This window comes from Dermacentor silvarum, chromosome 5 (genome assembly GCF_013339745.2).
Source record: "Dermacentor silvarum isolate Dsil-2018 chromosome 5, BIME_Dsil_1.4, whole genome shotgun sequence".
NCBI classification, from domain to species: domain Eukaryota; kingdom Metazoa; phylum Arthropoda; class Arachnida; order Ixodida; family Ixodidae; genus Dermacentor; species Dermacentor silvarum.
This window is the reverse complement of record NC_051158.1, coordinates 161859049-161883065: the sequence shown is the minus strand read 5'-3', so window position 1 is coordinate 161883065 and position 24017 is coordinate 161859049. Positions and strand designations below refer to the sequence as shown.

General features: G+C 48.8%; 1 protein-coding gene across 1 annotated transcript in view; it reads right to left on the bottom strand.

Annotated features, from left to right (window-relative positions):
• LOC119453832 (eukaryotic translation initiation factor 3 subunit D) overlaps window positions 1-23496 on the bottom strand; it is a 48891-nt gene extending 25395 nt beyond the window's left edge. Inside the window, exons 1-5 of the mRNA XM_037715876.2 lie at window positions 23283-23496; window positions 23097-23142; window positions 16204-16340; window positions 9325-9413; window positions 4248-4572 (exon numbers count right to left, since the gene is read on the bottom strand). Of these exons, the coding sequence (XP_037571804.1) occupies window positions 4248-4572; window positions 9325-9413; window positions 16204-16340; window positions 23097-23142; window positions 23283-23450 (765 nt within the window). The 5' untranslated portion in view covers window positions 23451-23496. The remainder of the gene's footprint in view (window positions 1-4247; window positions 4573-9324; window positions 9414-16203; window positions 16341-23096; window positions 23143-23282) is intronic.
• Between the last annotated feature and the right edge of the window lie 521 nt (window positions 23497-24017).

Here is a 24017-nt window from a genome sequence, read left to right as displayed (position 1 = left end):
AGCTTGCGGCGGCAGTATAAAATACCACCACGCAGCGGCCCGCAGTTCGAATTATCGATAGAGAAGCCGATGCGCGCGTGAACTAACGAGTTGGTTAACCCATAGACGCCTATATATTGTGGCCGGACTATGACCATCAGTTCGAATTAACCCGAAAGTTCGAATTAATGAGGTGCGAATTAACGAGCTTTCACTGTATGCAGGTTCGGCATGAAAATTCAAAAAAGAAACATTTACCGTACTTACTCGATTCTTACCACTTACTGATGGCGTCGTAGCATCGTATAGGCCCGTTTATAGTCCGACGTTATTGGCGCGCGGGCCAGCGTTGTTTGTGGCCAGTCACGCTGGGCTGCGCCAGCCGAAACGCCATCCCCCCTATACTTGGACGCGCGCTCCGTCGGCTGTTATCTTCAGAGCATGCGCAGAACGAACTCAAGCATGTGCGCCGCTTTGAATGGCTATCTGCGACCGCCTGCAAAGCGGCGTGGGCGCCTTTATTTCTTCGTGCGAAACGGCATTGTGGGTCGGTGCAGTCGGCGCGACCAATGCGCGAATGGGTCAGGAGCCAATTCGGCGCTGGGCCCATCGGGGCGCGTCGGAAGCCGCCGTTTATGTTGGCTGCGCTGGTGCGCTCGACTATAGAGGGGGTCGTTTTCGCCAACGTGACGTAGCGTGCGCGCGCGCATTACGTCGGACTATGAACGGCCCTATAGTGTCCCCCAACAAGTGAAGCGCAGAGACTTGTGCAGTAACCAAAGAGTAAAGCTGCCAGCGCGTTGAAAAAAGAACGTTTTTTATTCTTCGGCAACATCAACTGGAAAAGGAGAGTGCCGGCTTGGCGGGCTAGGCCAGCTGCAGCAAGCGGCGGGATCAGGTTTGAATGAAAGGAGGGGGAAAGGTCACGCCCGTGGCGGCAAGATCGCCGGGTCGAGGGATGCAGGCCCGCCTCGCGCACACTCGCATGCATGCACACGGGCGCTCGCTCTCGCCTTGCGGTAACTTTGAATTTGAGCGCGCCAAGCACGCCGCCGCCGCTTCGCATTCCGTCGCGGCAGAGAAGGTGCTTCTGGTTGCTGCTCGCACAACAATGACAACATTTGGGGCGAAATCTCTAGGTTGTGGGTGGGGAAAATTTGTTATTTCGAGGGGGTCTCCCGCTGCCACTTCGTTACGTAGAGGTCTCAAATACATGTGCTTCTATGGAGTAACGGCGGGGAATAAAATTCGTTATATCCAGGAATTCATTATATGGAGGTTCGTTATAAGCAGGTTTAACTGTATTACTATATTGTGTATACAACAAACAAGAGTATAATTCATTCCACAGCAGGATCCACATATCTGGAGGTCCACATTTGTACAATGTATCCATAATATCAATCGAAGTGATGATGACACCTCATCTCAAAGCAATGCCTTGGATCACAGAAGAGCGCACGAAATTTATTTTAAACAGCCAGAGCTATTTTATTGAGCAGCCAAGTCAAAACACTGTAACAGCCCACATATTGTCACGTGTACTTATGCTTTCCGGTTACCGTTTATCATTTACTAACAGATGCTCAAAGTTATCGCCCAGCGCAAGATGTGCCTTTGTGTATCGAAAGTTTATTGAATGTTATTGGTGAATTTGACTGCTGCCTTTGCTGTCGCCGAACCTTGTGTAATCAGACAGTGTGCATGACGAGAGTAGTGGTGTACATTCTAGAGATTATCCGAACACCAGCAATTAACCCTTTGAGGGTCTAATTTTTTTGCCAAATGCAACCCCCCAGGGTCGATTTTTTTTATTGCTGATTTAAATTCTTCAAAAGAATCCATTTCGAAAAAATATGGTCGTAATTTTTTTGAAGTGACAGTAAAGTGAGGAAAAAATCGTTTGTGTTGTAAAATACACAATGTCTATTCGTGAATAAGAAGATAAGCGCACTGAAAAATGGTTTTGTGCACGTCCAGAAACCGAAACAAGTGAGAAGCCTTCGTCTTATCGCCAACAAGGGGCTATAGAGCTTTTGTGGTCTCCAAAAAAGGAACCGCAAAAACGGCAGCATCGTTTGTGTATATGCCTCAATTTCAGTCAACGTCATGTTGCCGCTGTACACCGATGACAGTGTCATCAGTGCTCGCGTCAACTCCGAGCTCGTTGGCTGTGTAGGAGCTGGCTCTTCGTTCTCGGTGTCGGAGTCGTCGGAATCCTCCGTAACTTGACGAATGATTTCGTCATCGGTCAACTCCGCACATAGCTCGAGGTCTTTGTCAGCGTCGGCGAAGCCCTCAAAGGTTATCCCGGCTGGAATCGACACGCCGGCAGCGCGCAGATCGTCGAAGGCAACGTCTGCGGATGGCAGTTCGTCCACGGAGGGCAGTTCGCGGTTGGCAGTTCGTTCGAAGGCGCGGACGAAGACGAAGGAGCAGTCGGTGCCATCGCTGTAAACGGCGAATCCGCTCGACGAAAAGCGCAGCACGAAACAGCTAGGAACTCGGTGGATGCTGAAGGTCGGGAAACGTGATCACTGAAGATAGCGCGCAGCAGCAAACGATCAACCGCAGACACGACCGCAGAGCTGACAAAACAACACGCGAACACAGAGGTTTGGCTTGGCTAAGCTACGGCTGGCAACGGATTGACACGTGCGGTTTCGAGGTTACGGCAGCCGCGGCGCGGTGCATGGTGGGTTCGGGATATGAAACAGCCAAAATGGCGGCGTCGGTGGTGACTTTCGGTCGGCGGTTAACAGTAAAAAGTCCGGGAAATCGGATGGCGAAGGCTATAAGCGTCCGGAATTTCGGACTTTTTAATACATTGACTCTATGGGGAACTTGACGGTGCCACAGATGAGTCCGGGAAATCAGGCACGTCCGGAATTTCGGGCGTCCGGGAAATTGGACGTCGACTGTATACGCGGCTGCCTGGGAACAGGTGTAATCGCGCCGCGGTGGGCGATAAACGATCGAGTAACAAGCGGTCACCCTTTGAGAGATTTGAAACCAGATAGCCATCAGTTTAGTGCAACAAGCGGGATCCACCGCAAGAGAAAACCGTAACATGCCGCCGGTGCTGTGCGCGCGCGCGCGGGCCTGGATGAGCAAGCGAGAGCTGACGCGCCGTTGCCATAAAAAAAAAAAACGGAGAGCCGTTGGCGCAAGTAAAAATTCCACGTCTCCCCGTCAAGTGGCAGCACATACCAAGCTAAAGAAATGATCGAAAAAAGAGCGCACTTGCCGCCGCCGCGCGCGCGCGCGCCGGGATGCGCGAGCGGTAGCTGACGCGCCGTTGCCAAAAAAAAAAAAGGCAGTGGCGCAAGTAAAAAATTCCACGTGTTCCCATCAAGTGGCAGCACATACCAAGCGAAAGAAATAATCGAAAGAATCGTGCACTTCGCCGCCGTGTGCGCCGGGTTACACGAGCGATAGCCGACGCGCTGTTGCAAAAAAAAACAAAAACGGAGAGGCATTGGCGCAAGTAAAAAATTCCACGTGTTTCCGTCGAGGGGCAGCACATGCCAAGCGAAAGAAATGATCGAAAGAGGCGCGCTTTTTAAATGTATAAGCGATACCGTACATGTACGCCATTGACCATTTTGAGGGTGTTCGCGAAGGTCGTACATGTACGGTATTGACCCTGAAAGGGTTAAGCTGTAATTTTCAATGAATCATGTATAAACAACCGACACGTCTGATCCGCACATCAGATATTTGAAGGTTTACGAGTGTCTGCTGTCATCATTATGCTGAGTATGGCTTTTGCTGGGTGCAGGCTCACCCTATAAGCTGTTAGTTTCATGAGTTGCGTTGTGCCGCTGTGGTTGTTCACCGTCACTACAACGTGACAATATAAGAACAAAACATTGTAAGAGCACCAATTTTAGTGCTGCAAGTAGAAGCACCCCCTACCGCATGTAGAAGCAGCCGGACTACTCAGACATCTTTACAGCATCGTCAGAGTCAGAAAAATTGGCCGGCAACAGTAAGTGCACTTAAGGTTGCCTGCTAGTAGTTTCCCTACTTTGCACAGCAGTCTGAGTGCAGTTTGAGGCTTCAGTGAGTAGCCACATGCTGGCCTTGTGTAAGTAAGGCTCACCCCCAGTAAAAAGATCCTAAACACAAAATGTGGATCTTGCACGAGTAAATATGGTATGCATTAACGTTATGGAACACAAATACGCCTGGATCTCGCCACTCCCTCCATAACGTATGCCACCGTGACTGGGGAAGGGAAGGAGGAGGCGAAGCCTTGCACTGACCTGTCGGATGATGGGGTCGTCGGTGGTGGTGACCTTGTGGAAGATGCGATTGATCCGCTGCAGGGGCCGCTCGTTCTTGCATGTGACCAGGTTGTAGGCCTTGTCGTAGAACTCGACTGCGCCACACCGGTACACGTCGTGCCCCTCGCCCACGGCAGGCAGGGAGAGCTTGAACAGCCGGGGGAAGTCCATCTCCTCCAGCACCTTCCAGCTGGGGCGCACGGCCACCGAGGCCTCGCGGTGCTTGACGGGCACCTGGCCACCCTTGTTGTCAAACTTCTGGCGCATCTGCTTCTGCCACTTGCGCACCTGCTGCATACGTTCCCTGCACAGAGAGTTCCAAGACTTGCGTTGAGGGTCGGCCTTGTCCGTACCGAGGCGTTAGTACAGTCGACGACCGATAATTCGAACTTCACGGGAAACGTAAATAAGTCCGAACTATCAAATGTCCGAAAAACGAATGTGCCCAAAAAAGAATTTTATTTACGTTTTAATGCCCCCGAGCAAAGAAGAAGTGGTCAATTAGTTGCTGCACACACTTCTGCTTACATGCAACCAAGTATGCCTATATTTCTGCCAGTTTTTTGTTGTCGCTGTATGCTGATGCAAGGACTGCAAAGGCTCGAGTCAGATCCGCACGGCACATCATCATCCCAGTTAGAGTCGCTGTTTGATGGTGGGAGAACTTGCCGAATTATTTCGTCATCGTTCAGTTCGGCATACAACACCGCGCTGTCAACGTCTGCAAAGTCTTCAAATGTAACGGCGGCAGGAATCGGCACACCGCAGCTTAGCAGGTCATCAACAATGTCTGCATTCGAGCTCGTAGTAGTAAGCGGCAGTTCAGGCTCTTCAGTTGCTGAGTCGGGGTCATTCGGACTGTGACTCAAGACTTATTCAGAGTCAGACTGCGAGGGGACCGTTGGTGCCATTTGACGCGGCCTGTTGATAACTTCACGAGAAAGACTTCTTGGAGCCAGCAGAGCGCTGTCCGGAACGCCAACTAAACAAACAGAATGGCATGAGCGAGCGGGCCATGCGCTGGGATACCGGGATAGGATGTGATGATCGCGATGTTGATGCGAGATCAGCATTTGTAATTTTATTTGAGGCATAGCGTTGTGACCAAGACAAGGCCTCAAAGATTACCGTTTTATGTGTAATCTCTGAGGCCATACTTCATCTGTCATCGAGGTTTTCAGAGGAGATAATGGCGGCAGAATCCGCGTTTGCTACAGTCACAGATGGAGTCCGGATAATCGAATGTAGAGCTGGCGGCTGTTCAAAATATCGGCCGTTTTTACAAGAGTCTACGGGGCCATTGGCGGTGCCATGAAGCTGTCTGAATTACCGAGCATGTTCGAATTATCCGTGTCCGATTTATCAGTCGGCAACTGTACTAGGAATTCTGAGATCTCGCATTTTAATTTTAACAGTAATTAGGTTTTTTTTTGTTCCACAAATGTTTATGCTTCATATTACACAGATTGTATTGTAGAGATTTGAAATCTTTTGAACTCTGTATTCAACCAATCAATCAAGATTTTATTATCTCCAGGAGAGAAAGGGGTAACCGGTAAAAGCTTCACAAAGTGCAGCTTGACTAAGTATGGCCTCCTAAGGAGCACTGGCACATGTACAGGGTTGGGTTGCAGCAAGGTTGGCAGCGAATGGCGGCACGTGACAACCCGCGAGGGGATTCGCTGGTACCGTAACAGGAAACTGAGTACGTGACGCCATTTTCACACGATAAAAGCGGGCGAGTAATGCAGGGAAGCTGCCATTGCGCATGCCTTACGCTTTTTGCTCACGTGGGGTCTAAGGGCCAGAAAACGTACCATATGAACGCAATATCGCGATGCAGTGTAATCTCATTGATACGATTCTGCATAATACGTGTTATGGGATAATACGCTTTTTTCTTCTATGCCATTTCTTTTTCTTATATACGATTATATTTGGATAATACGATTTTCGGATGACACGTTTCATTTTCCGGTTCCCGTGAAGGTCATATCAACAAGAGTCATCCACTGTATGCTGAACGTTGTGGTGCCAAAAGATAGTGTTTTTCGGAAAGGTATTAATAGACGAAAAAGAAGTGTAACTGTATTGGGCAGATTTTTGCTTCCTCAATCACGAATGCTGGCGCCCGGAAATGAAGCGAAATGGGGTCATAGCAACAAGGTTTTACAGTTGGTGGCAAGTTGACGGAGTACTTGTGCTTTCTATTCCACTCACTTACTCCAAGGCCAGATACAGTCGAATCTCGTTGATTCGAACATGCTTAATTCGAACTGCCAGTTTATTCGAACTGATGCTGTGGTCCCATCAAAGTTATGCGTATTTCAATAAGCGAAAACACTCGGTAATTCGAACGCAAAAGCATTTGCGACGATTAATTCAAACATATCACGGACCGACAATGCTTTCAGCAGCGCGCCAAATAATGCGGCGGGCCCTCCGACTGGCATTGCTCCGACACCGCCATAAAGCAAAAGCTTAGGAGGGACCCCTTAATGCAGCGGCGGAGGCCCAGTCTAGCCAACGAAACTGCCCAGGCCGGCAAACACTCGCTTCCCGATAACGACTGACAACGAAACTTCGAGGAGCGGGTTAAGCTGGCGCCGGGCGCGCACGCAGACAGTTGCTCGAAGGGGCGGAAGCTGCGAGGGAGCTGAGAGAGAGGGCAAGGGGAGCCACCAAAGCGGCGGAGTTGCCGAGGCCAAATCCACTTCCCTGCCGCCCTCCTCCCTCACCTTCGACGGTCTCTGCGCACGCCCGTCACCATCCTGTGCCGTTTGCTCCCTGAAGTTTCGTTTGCTGCCGTTATTGAGAACCGAGCGTTGGCCAGCGTGGGCGGTTGCGCACCGCGATATTTCACGACTCGCACTGTTCGTGCATCGTGCTATGGTGCTCGAATACTTCAAAAATACGTCCTTTCTGTAATTCAAACTTATTTTAATACGAACAAATTTCCGGGCCCCTTCGAGTTCGAATTATCGAGATTCTACTGTACTACTCCAACCATTCGCTTTAAAATTGTGCAGATACCGCGCAGTGTGGGAGTCGGCCTAAGGGAGGCTGTTTTGAGCTGGCAAGACAAAATGACACATCCTCAATAAGAGATGTGTACCAGACTTCGGCGATGAATGCGGCCTGCAATCATCAGAGCTACGCGACAAGAAGCCATGACTGCCATCACCAATCGGAGCATCTAAATCATGAGACATGAAAAAATGATTTCATGTAACAGCAGATGCATCCTCAAAGATCTAGTTGGAATGTGACAACAAACATGCCATGCCACTTGGTTGCACAAAAGCATGTGCCTTTTACATTGGCCGTGAAAGTCTGCCAACGAAAACGGGTGAAAGACTCAAGCACAGTCATTCGCTTTAAAATGCTCTCAAATTTATAAACGTAAACAAAATGTGACCATGCACATGACAAAAACAAATGAAAAAAGATGTGACACTCTCAAATGAGTACTCGACAACCTGTCAACTTGTAACATTCATAAAATTACTGCAGACACGACATCGGGAGGGGGCAACAGCATGCATTTTTCTTTCAAGTGTGCCCAGTGTTTACCTTTCATAGGACACAAACACAATTTGTTATGATGATTCATCCTTAGATATAGCCCACAAGCACCTCCAAACTTGGAAGTGTGGAGACTTACAGGCAAAACATTGTTTTTATAACGCACTAACTTTTTCAGCAAAATTGCTGTTGCCAATTCCGAAGGCTTCAAGAACCTGTTTGAATAAACTTGTTTGAAGCAAGTGCTGTATTTATCCGAATCTAGGCAGACAATTTTTTTTTCAAATAATCATATACCAAACTCTTGGGTCGATTTAGATTCGAGAATTTTTTTTTTTATGCACAGTGTTTAATTGAAATTGATAAATATGGTGCATAGCTAGCGCCATCTAGAAATGTCAGTATCGCAGCCGCTCCTAGTCGCACCAGAAGTCAATTGAAGCACACAAGCGACAACGCCACTTTGACCTGTGTCGTGGCGGTAGTATCAGCAGGCAGCGTGGCGTTATCGTAATGGCACCAACCATAGTGCCGCTTTCAAACGAAAAGTTGTGCTAGCCATCGTCAAACGTTCAAGCGGGGCAGGACTTTGGCATCGATGAGAAAAACCTCCGTCGATGGAGGGGGCAACGGGAGATGCTTGTTGCGTGCGCCGCAACAAGAATGGCAATTACCCAGGATCTTTGATCGTGCGCTCCTTCAAAAAGTAAGGCAGCTCTATGGCACTGAATACAGTGCACTGTTTGAAGATCACTGCAACAAGCAAGACTGCAATGAGGCTAACAGCGATGACGTAGAATGAGCTCGGCACGTTCGTATTCAATAAATGTTGTTTTCATTGTGTCAACGCTGTTCTCACTTTTTTGTTCGGCCTACATTAGAGGTAATTTTTTTTTTCTGGCTTTGGTCTTCCGGGGGTCGGCTTAGAATCGAATAAATATGGTAAGCCTGTGGTGTCCGTTCACCATCAGAAAACTTCCAAGGGTATAGCTTTAGATTGAATAGCCAAACTCTCCACGAGAATTTGTTCGGAAAACATGGAGCAATATTTGTAATATTGTAGAACGAACATAAACTTGTAAACGTAACAAAAAAATTTGGGAGAGTTGGCAAGTATGCAAATGAGTACCTGAAGCTGTGGATCAGTGCGTATGGCATCCTCCTACTAAACACAAGGACGTGGGTTCAATTCCCAGCCTTGGCAGCCACATTTTAAAGGGAGCGGAATGAAAAAATACTGATGCAGTTAGATTTAGATGCACATCAAAAAAAGAAAACAGGTTGCTGAAAATTCATTGGGAACCCACCCCCTAGAAGCCAGTGTGTTGGTACGTTAAAACTCCATTTCCTTCGATTTGAATTGACATCCGCCTGCAAGGCAGAGGAGAGAAAACCTTCCAGTACGGTCGACTTACTAATCACAAAGTGCATCGGTACTGCCGACACACGGCATAATCAACAGGCTAACCCAACCACCATTCTGTCTGCACTGCGACAACACCAAGTGCGAGACCAAAAGGGAAAGGCTCACCGTTCACGGCCCTTGGCCGACTTGGAGAGCACCTGGAGTTGCTGCTGTTGCACCAGCTTCTGCCGCTCACGGCTCCGCATGTTGCGTTGCTGGAAAAAAAAAAAAAAAAAAAAAAAACAGAAGATCAAGCGACAACCTGTGAACGGTGAACGACGACAACACAGCAGTTCCCCCATAGAGAAACACATCTGCTACAGGTTGATGCTGGCATAGCTTCCATTAATCCAGTGCTGCTTTCTCTTTTTATTGCTACATTCCAATTAGGCAGAGTTAATTTCCCCTGTTCCTGCCACAGCTTCATTGTCTGTTGGATTCACACAGTTGTGAAGATCGAGCCTCTCAATTCCTCCTCTTCTCATTCTTGCCACATGCATTTATTTATAAGTACCCTTAGGAAATAGTGTATTACAGAAGGGAGTTTCAAAATACAGTAAGGTTGTTAAGCTTGAGTGTCTAAAAGCTGACCTATCAGCCTTAGAATTCTACAAAATGCGACAGCTTAAAGCCATTAAATACAAAAGTTTTGCGAAAGATACTAAAAACGATCTAATTAATCAAGGTGCTGACTGTGTCAAAGATTTGCAGGCTTTGCTCCGTCAGGACACTGTAAATAGGCACTCTACCCAAGAATTATCTGCACCACAGACAAACAAATGCTTATGAAGTTTATTCATGTAATGGACACTAATATTTCAGCAGCCATTATGCACTGGTTCTATAAGTTGGTGTCAGTGTCAGTTGGTGGACTGTACAGCCGACGAGTTTGAAAAATCAGGCTATGAAAGATCGCGCAGCAACTGTGGTCGTATTCTTTTAAAATTAGTCTCGCTCTATACTAGGATGCAAATGAAAAATAGCACAATTACTGGTGTCAGCACAAGTCAGTCAGAGCACATTCTAAATAAACCAAAAGACTGACACAATACCTTATAGACTTGTGTAAGGGCTGCACCCCCAACATGGCAGCCCAAAATTTTGGAAAAAAAAAAAAAAAAAGAATTCAAACGGAGAAGCAATCTCGTTTGGTGTCCCAATGCCGTGTGCTGCATATTTCCGCGTGCCGCTACTAGATGGTGAGAGCTGCGCGTTGACCTCTTATGCAATGGTACGTTCGGGGATCCGAGGTGGACATAATTTTGACCAAAAGGTTCGGTGCCGTGTAAGGGCCGCACCTTGTCAACATTGCGAAAAAAAAAGTGCGGCCCTTACACGAGTCCATACGGTGTATCTACTTCATGTTGTGTTTGTATTGTCTATGTTCAGCTGGTAGCAAATGTAGACACTGAAAACATTACTCAGGCAGCTTAGCTTGCATCCGAAATGACACCTAAGAAATAAATTCCAAGTCCACAGTCTGTATTCACCAAATTTTTTTTCCTACTTAGATAACTTCATGTAAATAATTAGAAATTCCCCTCTTCCTTTTTTTTTTCTTCCCCTTTTCACATTTCAAGAGTTTACTTGTGTGCAGGACGACACTCGCGCGTAATGGACATTGGGTGAAGAATTGCCCACCAACTCAAGTGCTCAATTCAAATGGTTTACCAGCTTACTCTCACATAAACTACCACTAGCTTCAGAGTTCCTGGTGAGGCAGGAAACAATGCGACTAACCAAGAATGAAATTTCTTTCTATGGAAGAATGCATTTCTATCATTAGTGTAGGACGTGCATCAAGGTGTCGATGCTATAACATTTGCATACACAAAGATCAAGAGGGGGAATGAAGATTCAGGCGAGTGACACCTCACATTTCATGACATGCAAGTTTGGTGTTGCACTCCTGTGAACATGTAAGAAAAATATTATTCCTCTAGATGTAGCAGGGAGGAACAAATAAAATATTGCTTTATTTTTCCATCCCTGACTTTGATGTGATAAGCCCAGACAACAGTCGACAGATGCCAGCCACTAGACGATTGTTCGTGATCGCACGTTTACTGGGGCACATGCACACTCCTGTAATCTTCTGGCAAATGGGGAAGCGGGTGGTTGTCAATGTGTCTGGCCCATCCTTGTCACCTCTGTAACGCTCTCTGGCATCTTTGTCAGATGCCAACTTTGAAGGGTTACCACAAGTGCACCGCAGAAACAAGAAAGAAGCAATAAGCAGGACATCGGCAAGGTAAGCACTGCACTCTTGGCATCGCACTCCTGTGTGTCCTCAGTTTTGAAAACGTGTTTGCGCGGGGGCCTCTTGAGTGGGCAGTAGAGATGGGTCGCTCAGGAGCGAGCCGGATCTTGTGAGCGGCTCTTTTTAAAGAGCGAGTGAGCGGTGGTTCAGTAAAAAAGGGTGGCGGTTCTTTTCGAGAAAGGGAGACGGTTCTCTCGCGTTCAGAGAGCCATGCCGATGTGTTCCGTCAGAGCCGTGTCTTCTGCTGGGTGCGACTTCCGCGCCATCTATTAGCGGTACGAGAAAGCAACTGCCCTCCCATCCTTCCTCGCAAGAGTCGCCTTCACCCACTCGCCTTCGGCTGAAGAACAAAAGAACCGCCGCTCACCACGGCTCCCTCGCTCTTAAAAAGAGTGGCTCAAAAGATCCGGCTCGCTCCTGAGCGCTCAGCAGCGAGCCGCTCTTTTCGCCACGGCTCTCTCGCTCTTCAAAAGATCCGGCTCGCTCCTGAGCGCGCGGCTCTTTTCGCCACGGCTCCCTAGCTCTTCAAGAGATCCGGCTCACTCCTGAGTGCTCAGGAGTGCGCTGCTCTTTTGAAGAGTGAGGGAGCTGTGGTTCAGTAAGTGAGCGGCGGTTCTTTTGAAGAGAGGAACAGGGTTCGTACAGGTTTCCAAGGCAAAAATTCAAGGATATTCCAGGACTTTCCAGAACCTGCCACAGGTTTTTCAAGGACTCAAAGCGGCATCCAAAGTAGGATTTCTTCATTCTAACATTCCCAAAAATGACTAGTTTTATTGCACTTACAAGTAATAAATGTATATCACAATTACAATAAAAGTGTCTACTTGTGCGCTATTCGGCTCACCGTCGCACGCTTTCACTTGTACATACAGCATACGGTGCGCGAGGACGACGCTATCGCCATTGGACTTTACACGGAACCATGACGGCAGAAATGCACCTGGAGTGGAAATATATGGCACCCATGCGCGTGACCCGCGTTCACGCTGCGAAACGTCACCCGCCTTGATAAGTCTTGATAAGTTAACACAAAATTAACGCTTACAACAGCGGTTGAGATTTCTCCAGTACAGGCTGGATAAATTACCAAAAACATTCATAACATTCAGCATAGGGTTATTGCACTAAAATAAAAAGAAATAAATGCATATCCCAACGATGTTAATAATGTCTAGCCTTGATCACTTTGCAAGTTCACAACACTACCAAAAAAATATAGTTCGCAAAACCGAACGAATGCTTCCAACAGCTATTCTGACTTCTCCAGTATTAACTTGGAAAGTTTACCAAACATTTCCAAAGCATTCGGTGCAGTCTTGCTACACATCCATTAAATTATAACAAACAGATGTATATTGCAATTTGTAAAACATGCCTTGTCTTGATCAGTTCTCAAGTCCGCAATATGAAAAGTTAACACAACGAACACTCACAACAGCTGCTCAGGCTTCTGCAGTATTAGCTAGGTTGGTTCATCTATAACATTTCCAAAACATTCAGCATACCGTATTTTCCGGTGTATAAGACGCGTGTTTTCTTAATTTTTCGTCGGTGCGTCTTGTAGAACGGTGCGACCTATGTAGTTTTTTTTTTTTCTGGAAAACTGCCGTTAAAATCGGATCTGATGTTATGGCCAAACGAAGTTCGCTGGTTGACTTAATTGCTACGGGTTCTGTGCGCGCTATCTAGGTGCCAGGTTCTTGTGATCGAGTTCCCGAGCGCCATGCGAGAAGGATGGAGTAGCAACGCATGCGGCGGTAGGCCGACCGCAACCGATCGACCCCGAAGTCGTCGCATCTGCAGATCGCTGTCAAGATACGGCGCATGCCGCTGTGCAAACTACGCAGTTGCTATGAGAGTACAGGCAGCCCCTCCTCCCTCCCGGGCAGCCTTCCTGCTTCTCCTCCCTTGTGCGCTATTCGGCTCACCGTCGCACGCTTTCACTTGTACATATAGCATACGGTGCGCGAGGACGACGCTATCGCCATTGGACTTTACACGGAACCACAATGGCAGAAATGCACCTGGAGCGGAAATATATGGCACCCATGCGCTTGCGCGTGACCCGCGTTCACGCTGCGAAACGTCACTGTAAGTTTTTATTGCGATAGCAATTATATGGACACTTCAATCAGATTTCTGCCATCGGCGTCGTCGTTGCCGTGAGGTTCCGTATAGATTCCAAGGGCGATAAAATCGTTGCCGCGCGCCGTATGCGCGAGCGAAAGCGCGCGCTATCACGGAGAGCGAACACACGGCCGAAAGCAAACGCGACCGTTGCGCGAAAGGCCGTGGGGGTATGGGAGGGAGGCGGGGCTACGCTGTGCTCCGGCTCCAAAGACGAAGGTGCCGGAGCACAGCGAGCGTACAGGCGTACGAGCCACTCAATCTCCCACGCGAAAGCAAGAAAGCGGGGAGGCAGCGCGGGAGGGAGGGGGGTGCAGCTTTTACTCTTCCAACAACTCTTTTCGTACTTTGCCCGGCTGTGGCCGTCGCCCGCACGGTCTCTTATCTCCACACGGCTCTGACCTTTGTATGCGCTGTGCATCCGCCGCTCAGTTTCCATTGAAGCGATAGCCCGCACGAACCTTGCCCGCTGCGGCGGCTGCGATTGCGGCCAGCGTTTTGACAGTCGTTGTCTGCGGTCATTCGGTGTGATCTATTCATGTTTGCTTGTGCGCGCTAACACCACGCTTGTTAATTCAGTTAGTAAGCGGATGTGTCCAAGTTTATGCAGCCGATAAAACTACTATCCCTACTCCGAATAGCTCTCTACTAATTTGCTATCGCAATTGATGGTTCGCTTTCCGGGCGAAACTGCAACTTTTTTTAAATCGCTTACCAAAAGAACAGGTGCATCTTGTATACCGGTGCGACATATGCGCTTTCTTTTTTTTTCGGAAAAACTGCCGTTTTGAGGGGGGTGCGTCTTATACAAAGGTGCGACTTATAGAACGGAAAATACGGTAATGTTATTACACTTATATTATCATAAATGATATAACAAACCTCCACCCAAAGGCACTGAACATCAGTGGTAAAGTTGCTCCACTATAGCTCTCTTTAGCTTCACTAGCTTCACCTCGCGCGCAACAGTGAATCTGGGAAAAGGCAGACCAACGGGCGAGGAGTGAAACGAACGATAGGGTGAGGAAAGCAGCATAGACACTGCCAGCCGATGCAGCACCGAAGCACAGCACGGGTCTCTCGCTCCGTTCGCGGTTTGACGCGGTGAAGCCTTTAATTTTTTTTCCGTGCAGTTCTGCAAAACCGAACCATGTGTACTCGCGCCGGCGTATTGTTTCAGAAACGGGGAGTTTAATTGTCAGATCGACACCGATCTACAACAGAAGGGAGATCGCAATGTCAATATCAGAGTGCATTGCTCACTGAAATTCAAGGATTTTCAAGGACGGAAAAAAATTCCAGGACTTTTAAGGACCTTGAAAACGCACTTTTCAATTTCAAGGGTTTTCAAGGATTTCAAGGACCTGTACGCAACCTGGAGGAAGCCAGCTGGGCTCTCTCTCGTTCAGTGAGCGTGAGGAACCGTTCCTAGAAAGTACTCAGGAACCAGCCGGATCTTTCGAGCCGCTCTTTTGAAAAGCGATTGAGCCGTGGTTCAGTAAGTGAGCGGAGTTTCTTTCGGAGTGAGGAAGCCGGTTCGCTCTCCTTGAATGAGCCGTGCCGAACTTTTGTGCGTCCTATGGTGTGGCACCCGATGCCACCGAGGGGAGAAGGAAAGAAGTCTTAATTGGCAAAGGATGGTACCGTTCGTTGCCTGCTGCTGTTCGAACGATGTCTCACGACTCTCACCGATCGCACATCGTGCGCTGATCCAATAACACTCCGAAGATGGTCTTCCGTGTCTTTAAAGACAACAGGTGAACGTACAGTTTACGTCCTGGTCTTCATTTGTGCTAATTAGTGTAGTCATGAAAATGTCGCCTATGACATCCACTTCAGTGCATGTTCCGAGCGTGTATCATTAGCACGTCATTAAAACGAGGCCAATGATCTGTTGTGTTGTAATAGAACTCCATTTCTTTTTTTTTTTTGTCCTGGTGTATGATGACATGATCGCCAGTACCGCGCGTGCACACGAGAAAAAAAAAAAAAAAAAAACGAAAGGTACGTGCGGCAGTTTTGCGGATCTTTCGTATCATTTTTGTATTGTACTTCAAGAAATAATTTCTACATTCATTTTGCATGGCGTTACAGCTTACTCATATTATAGTAAACGTACGTATGTGAATAAATTAATAAAGTTGAAACCTAATGTACAATCATTTTGTGTTTTTATTTTGACAAAAGTTGATTTTAAAGTACCACAAAAACAGACAAGCTTCTGTAATGACGATGAAGTTACATATAATCTTTTTCTGAAAAAAGTACGTCGCATTCTGCCTGTCACAGTGTCATAAGCATTTTATCCCCAATATCAGAAAAGGAAGTTTCATTACAACTAAAAATTCACACTTTTAATATATGTAAAAATATTCTCTAAGCATAGCGAAAATACCAATAACACCGTTATTAATTAATGTATATATCTTTTTTTTCAAAGCCAGATAACTATAGAATATGCATAACACAGGTTACATGTTTAAGTGACCCGTTGAGCCGTTCAAATGGACAGGTTCATTTCAGTGAGCTGAGCCGTTCCGAGCTGCTCACTGAAGTGAGCCGTTTTGCCCATCTCTAGTGGGCAATGAGAATCTATGAATTGCTGAAAGACTGCTTACCTGGTTCATACGGAAGCGGCCACGTTGGTGCATTGGCTTGTGCATGCGTGTGGTGTCCACCAGCTGGAAGCTGCTCTCATCTTCCTCGTGGTAGTACGCATACTGAGTGCCCGACCCAAACTGCGACGAGTACTTGTCTGCAACGAGGGGGGAGGCAAGGTGTCACAGAAGAGGCGGATGCGCGGGGAAAGGCACAAAAGCTTGCGAGGCACTCAGCTAATGTGGCCAGACCACAAGATGGCACAGCAGGATTATGTACAGAGCAAAAAAAAAAAAAAAAAGTGGGCTAGAACATTCATTGAGCACTAGGTTCGTAGCAATGACATTCAACTTCAGTTACTAGCTTAACCCTTTGTTGCATCAGGAAAAATTACACGTGCGAACTGTAATTACATTTAGCTTTCTTTAAATATGCGTCCAGAAAAAGGAAAATAATTTTTTTTTCATGCTTTCAAATGGTTATTTCAGAAGATACACAATGTCCACTTCAGTGGACAACCTGCCCACCAGCGCCAGAGAACGTAGGTGCCGACTGTATTCTTTTGTTCCAACAGGCGAAGTTCCTGCCACCACATCAAAATACATAAGCTTGAATACAAAAGCTTTGATGGAGCGCATGTTACTCTGTGTTATGGAACACCAAAAGACAGTCACTTTTGTCAGTACTGCGACATTAAACCTTGCAGTGGCCAGAAACTTATTCGATGCACTTGACTCGGGAGGGTGTGGCTGGGCAGGCGAGTGTAGAGGGGGAGGACATGCACTTGACTGGGGAGGGTGTGGCTGGGCAGGCGAGTGTAGTCGCACATCGCTTTATGCCACGTACCCCGGTACGCAGAAATCCACGTATTGGGGCCGAACAGCCATTGTCCAAATCCACGTTGCCACAGCAAGCTGTTGCAGGAACTTCTACCTTTTATTTTTCTGCACCTATAATGGCTCATAAAGCCTCCTTTCATGGTAAACACGGCCTTCATGGCGTATCGTGCAAGCATAATTTGCCAACACATATTCTTGTGGCTCAAATCTATCTTTAGCGTCCCTTTAATTTCCTTTTTTCATATGGAATGCTGCTGACTTGGGATGTGGTGTGTTTGCCCATGCGTGCCAACATTAAAGCACAAACCGCATGAGAGCGATTTTGTGTGCGACGGCGACGAGCGACGGCTTCGAGCAACGAAACGGGCCGTCGCGCGAACGGATCGCTCGTTCTTGTCGCTCAATCGCTCGGTTCTGGAAATCTAGAATTCGTCGCTCGTCGCTCGGAAGTGCTATGAACGACTAGCCAATAGTGCGAGCAAACGACTAGATTTTGATATGTGCAAGGATAATAACTTAGTGCAAGACCTTTAGAAATATTTATGCTGCTCTTTACACTAAAACACATCAACTTAAACGAATAAAGCACGCGTCACACCAGTTTCGGCGAGTTTTCGCTGCCCTCATACCGGCAACACCGGGGAGACGTCGCTCTAAGTCGTCGCTCACATGCGGTACGACTTGTAGGCGACGAGCGAACGCGACAGCCATCTCCATCGCGTCGCTGTCACGCGCAAGATCGCGTGCATGCGGTTTATACTTAAGAGTAGCACAAACAACTATAAGGAGTACGATGTAAGTTTGCCAACCCCTTCTGGCAAATTAATGAGATGACTGCCTGTACCTGCGCATCATTGTGTGTGTATGCTAATACTCTAGGACACAGCAGCCCGGGACTACAACACACTTGCAGGCAAAACAAGCTTCACCCTCAGTGCAGTGTCCTGCAAAAACTGCAGCATTCAAGCCTTCCATACTGACACGTATACATGTTTATCTTTCACCGGTGGCCGCTTTCCACCGGCTAACAAATCGTTATCGCTCGGCGCAGGACGCGCCTGTATCGGAAGTTTCTAGAACGTTATCGATGGTTCTTTCTGACGATTCGCGAATCATCACGACGAGATATCAGCACGCCGCCTAGCAACAGCCTTGACAACACATCGCCGCCGAACAAAGACCTTCCAACGCGACGTCAGAGCAAGCCGATGCAGCCGTGATCAGACGCCACGAATTAACCGCAACGCCAGACGCCAGTCTACCCATCTAGACGTGCTCATCGATGGTCATAACGTCACCGCTCTCGTCGACACTGGCGCCGACTATTCAGTTTTCAGTGGCGCGTTCGCCGCCAAGTTAAAGAAGGAGAAGACGGCCCGGCAAGGACCCGATATACGGACAGCGGGAGGTCACCTAATAACGCCGGCGGGAATCTGCACAGCGCGAGTCACGGTAAACAACCGCACTTACCCGGCGAGCTTCGTAATCCTGCCGCACTGCTCCAGGGACGTCATCCTAGGCATGGACTTTCTAAACCAACATGGTGCAGTCATCGACTTAAGGTCCAAGTCGATAACGCTTTCAACACACAAAGCGATACCGCCGGATACAAGCATCAGTTACCATGCCTTGAATGTGCTTGAAGAACAAGTAACCGTTCCGCCTCGCTCAAGCGTAATGATTTCCGTCGGTACCGAAGTGTCTGCAGACATGGAGGGCGTCATCGAGGGCGATCATCACTTACTGCTCGACCGTGAAATTTGCGTCGCTAGAGGCATAGGTGAACTACGCGAAGGGAAAGCAAGAGTGATGCTCACGAACTTAAGCCACGAATATAAGCACATTAACAAAGGCACCACGGTCGCCTACATCGACGAAATAGTACAAGCCAGCAGTGCTTTCGCCTTCACAGATTCTAGTGCACCTTCAACGACGACTGTAGTACCTGAACCAACTTTCGACGTCAATCAGAACCTTCCCAATCATAAGAAAGAACAGCTAAAAGCTCTGCTCCTGCAATACAAGGACTGCTTCTCGTCGTTGTCAAAAGTTCGACAAACCCCTGTCTCCAAGTACCGCATTATAACCGACGAATATGTCCGCCCACTCCGTCAGAGCCTGTACCGAGTTTCGGCGCGCGAACGCGAGGCCATAAGGCAACAAGTCGACGAAATGCTACGCGATGACATCATCCAGCCGTCCAAGAGTCCGTGGGCTCTTGGACGGCTGGTGTTAGTGAAGACGGCGAGGACGGCGTGGTGTTAGTGAAGAAGAAGGATGGAACCCTACGTTTCTGCGTCGATTATCGTCGCCTCAACAAGATCACGAAGAAGGACGTATACCCCCTCCCACGGATTGACAACGCCTTGGATCGACTCTACAACGCAAAGTATTTTTCGTCGATGGACCTCAAAACCGGCTACTGGCAAATCGAAGTCGACGAGAGGGACCGGGAGAAGACTGCCTTTATAACACCAGATGGACTGTTCGAGTTCAAGGTCATGCCATTTGGTCTTTGCTCGGCACCTGCGACTTTCCAACGCGTCATGGATACAGTACTGGCAGGCTTGAAGTGGCAGACTTGCCTCGTCTATTTGGACGACGTCGTTGTGTTTGCCTCAAGCTTCGAAGAACATCTGCGGCGCTTTGAAACAGTTCTCCAAGCAATCAAAACCTCCGGACTCACGTTAAAGCCCGAAAAGTGCCGCTTCGCATATGAGGAGCTCTTGTTTTTGGGCCACGTCATCAACAAGTCTGGAGTGCGCCCCGACCCTCAGAAAACTGCGGCCATCTCCAACTTTCCTCCGCCCGCTGACAAGAAGGCAGTGCGTAGATTTCTTGGACTGTGCGCCTATTACAGGCGCTTCGTCAAGAATTTTTCACGGATCGCTGAGCCACTGACGTATCTCACGAAGGCCGACGTCGAGTTCAAGTGGGAGACGCCGCAAGTCGAAGCATTCGAAGAACTGAAGCGACGCCTGCAATCGCCGCCAATACTTGCGCATTTCGACGAAAACGCCGATACCGAAGTCCACACCGACGCAAGCAGCGTAGGACTCGGCGCCGTGCTTGTGCAGAGGACTGACGGACTAGAAAGGGTTGTAAGTTACGCTAGCCGGTCGCTATCGAAGGCGGAAGCAAATTATTCCACAACAGAAAAGGAGTGCCTCGCCATCATCTGGGCTACATCAAAGTTTCGCCCCTACCTCTATGGCAGGCCGTTTAAAGTTGTGAGCGACCATCACGCCTTGTGTTGGCTAGCTAACTTGAAGGATCCTTCAGGTCGCCTCGCACGCTGGAGCCTGAGACTTCAAGCATTCGACATCACCGTCGTTTACAAGTCCGGGCGAAAGCACTCTGACGCCGATTGTTTGTCTCGCGCCCCCGTCGAACCGCCGCCACAAGACGACCAGGATGACGACACTTTCTTGGGACCCATCAGTGCCGACGAATTCGCCGAACAACAACGAGCCGACCCGGAACTAAGGAGCCTTGTAGACTACCTGGAAGGCAAGACCGTCATTGTGCCGAAGGTGTTCAGGCGAGGATTGGCGTCGTTTTTCTTGCAAAACGACATTCTCCTAAAGAAGAACTTCTCGCCTCTCCGAGCCAACTACCTCCTCGTGGTACCCTCAGCATTGCGTCCAGAGGTTCTGCAAGCTCTCCATGACGACCCAACGGCTGGACATCTCGGTTTTTCACGCACTCTCGCGAGGATACAAGAAAAATACTACTGGCCTCGCCTCTCTGCCGACGTCGCCCATTACGTAAGGACATGCCGAGACTGTCAGCGACGCAAAACACCGCCGACAAGGCCAGCCGGACTTCTACAGCCAATCGAGCCACCTCACCGACCGTTCCAGCAGATCGGGATGGACTTACTGGAGCCTTTTCCGACGTCGACGTCCGGGAATAAACGTATCGTAGTCGCTACGGACTACCTCACCCGCTACGCCGAAACAAAAGCCTTGCCCAAAGGCAGTGCCGCCGAGGTAGCCCGATTCTTCGTTGAGAACATCCTCCTGCGTCACGGTGCCCCAGAAGTCCTCATCACCGACAGAGGTACGGCCTTCACGGCTGAACTAACTCAAGCCATCCTGCGATACAGCCAGACAAGCCACCGCCGCACCACCGCCTACCACCCGCAGACGAATGGCCTCACCGAGCGCCTAAATAAGACCATCGCCGACATGCTGGCAATGTACGTCGACGTCGAACACAAGACGTGGGATGCCATCCTTCCGTACGTGACCTTCGCATACAACACGGCCGTGCAAGAAACGACGCACATGGCGCCGTTCAACCTGGTCTACGGAAGGAACCCGGCAACGACGCTTGACGCCATGCTACCAGACGTCGCTGACGAAGAAAATCTCGATGTTGCCACTTAATTGCAGCGTGCCGAAGAAGGTCGACAGCTCGCCCGCCTGCGCATCAAGAACCAGCAGAGGACCAACAGCCGACACTACAATCTACGACGACGCTACGTCGAGTACCAGCCCGGCGACCGTGTTTGGGTCTGGACTCCGATACGCCGACGAGGGCTTAGCGAGAAACTGTTGCGTCGCTATTTCGGACCATACAAGATAATCCGACGTATTGGCGCACTGGACTATGAGGTCGTGCCAGATGGTATTTCGCAATCACAGCGGCGCCGGGCACGACCTGAAGTCATCCATGTGGTGCGTCTTAAACCTTTCTACGCCCGCTGACGACCTTAGGTACTTCGTTACTTTGTTATTGTTTTTTGTTTGTTTGTTGTTTATTACGCATGGTTTTGTTTTCGCTTTCTTGTTTGTAGCATCGGGACGATGCTTTTTAAGGGGAGGGTATTGACACGTATACATGTTTATCTTTCACCGGTGGCCGCTTTCCACCGGCTAACAAATGTTAAACGTTATCGCTCGGCGCAGGACGTGCCTGTATCGGAAGTTTCTAGAATGTTATCGATGCTTCTTTCCGTTGCCTGTTTTCACCGACGCTTATGTTATCTGATTGTATGACCGACGCGAATTGTCTAGAACTTTCTGGAAGACACGTGGGCATCAGGGATTAATCTGGAACCTTCGATGACTCAGGTATAAAAGCCGACGCGCTTCGCCGCTGATCAGATTTTCGACGACCGCCGACTGTGTTCGCTGCTTTCGTTGTGCTTTGAGTGTAGCTTGCTTTTGTGGGCACAGGTTCGCCCAATAAAAAATCAGTTTCGTCATACACAGTTTTACTGTTTACTTCAGCGTCACTACTACGTGACAATACAAATTGCCCCGTGCCAATCTGCTATGCAATGTAATATCCCATTGGGACTCTTCAGGTATACATAAATAAGTAAGTAAATAAATAAAAAATAAATAAGGTGACTGCATGTGCAGCTTCAGCACACAGCTGTATGCACAACATGAAAACAGGGCAATGACTTCAGTTACAGTGTACTGAAAGTAGGCTAGTATCGTACCAGCAAATAAATTATTCTCAAGCTGGCATAATCACTTGGCCAGTACAGCTGTACAAGCCAGCACTCCACCCATACTTCAGAAAACAAACAAGACTGGTGCAGGTGTGAAGTGCGTGAGGTTGAGCTAATCAGCGCAATGAAAACAGCACACGTAGGTGCCGCCTCACTAGAGTAAACATGGCAAAATAGGTTTAATGAAGCGCAGTCTCTCGAGATGGCCCGAGTTCGCACGACGAAAGTGTCGCGCGAGATGATGCCAAATAGTTTCGACAAGCTTCGCGCACAAGGTTCCTCGCGTGGTGGCACCAGTCGATCGGCAATAACTTCTCATCGAGCAAACTGAAACAGATGTCTTAGCCAGCAAATTAGTGGGATCCCTTTGACGATTCTAACAAACACCAGACGGCGGCGGTAGTGATCCGACCGCATTCGACGGCGCTAATGCTCGATGCACAAAACTACGGAAACCTCAGCCCACAGTGGCAACAGGCGCATCTCGCAGCGATCGCGTGTAGAACGGTAAAACGGCGGAAGTTCACCAAAACGGTGCATCACTTCATGGATGCATGGGATCTGTAGCCCATCACAACACGTCATTCAGACAGAGGAAAAGACTCACTGGCCGCTCTCCTGTCCTGATACGTGGTTCCCGTCCAGTCAGCCACCTGCGGAAACATACGGGAGGCCCGTCAAACACGAAGCACATGCGACGACACATCGCGATCGGCGACCGCAATACAAGACGTTGGCTGTAAACGTGTGACGAGCACGCCGGCGGCATTTCGCTAAGCCTAGGACGGCTCACCTTGCCGAGACGGTCGCTCTTGGCAAACGGCTGGTACGGCATGTCCTGGTATTGCTGAGGTATGGCGCAGGGACCCCATCCGTTGGGGTTGTCCTGTATCGGCGGCAGCACGAAGCGAGCCGTCATTGTGGACGATGAGTTTCTGTTGCACTCGTTGTCGGCTACCATATGCGTCAAGCCGGCTGCCAAAGAAAGCGGATTGCTAAGCGGAAGCTGTCCCCATTGCGGACGACCGGAAGTCGGGGTTGCCTTCGATGGATGAATGGATGGATGAATGAGGCTGAACCCTTTAAATCGTGCGGTGGCATACGCCACCTAGCCATGACTATGAACACATTTTGTACTTTGTGGTGGGTGAAATTTCACCCCTGCCTTGATTTTATCCGCCAATCAGATAACCTCTGTTTGGTTATTTCTACCCGCTTAAAGTCTATTTTGCCTTCGCTGTCCCTAAACCCCAATGCTTTGAAAAAATCAGCCCCGTTGCTTTGCACTGTAGGGTTAAAATTTTAGTACACTCTAGTTAAGCCCTTTACAGAAAAGTAGAGTGTACTAGACAACGGTCGAGTGGGCCGAACTAGAGTGTACTAGAACACTCTAGCCGAACGGCGCTGTGCCGCTGAGGCGCCGCGTGTGGAAAAATAGTGCGAGGGCGCTGCGAGCGAACTGGATTTAAAACCCCTTGATGTTAGAAAGTAGCGACACGCTTTGATCTACGCCGCAACACCCTCACCG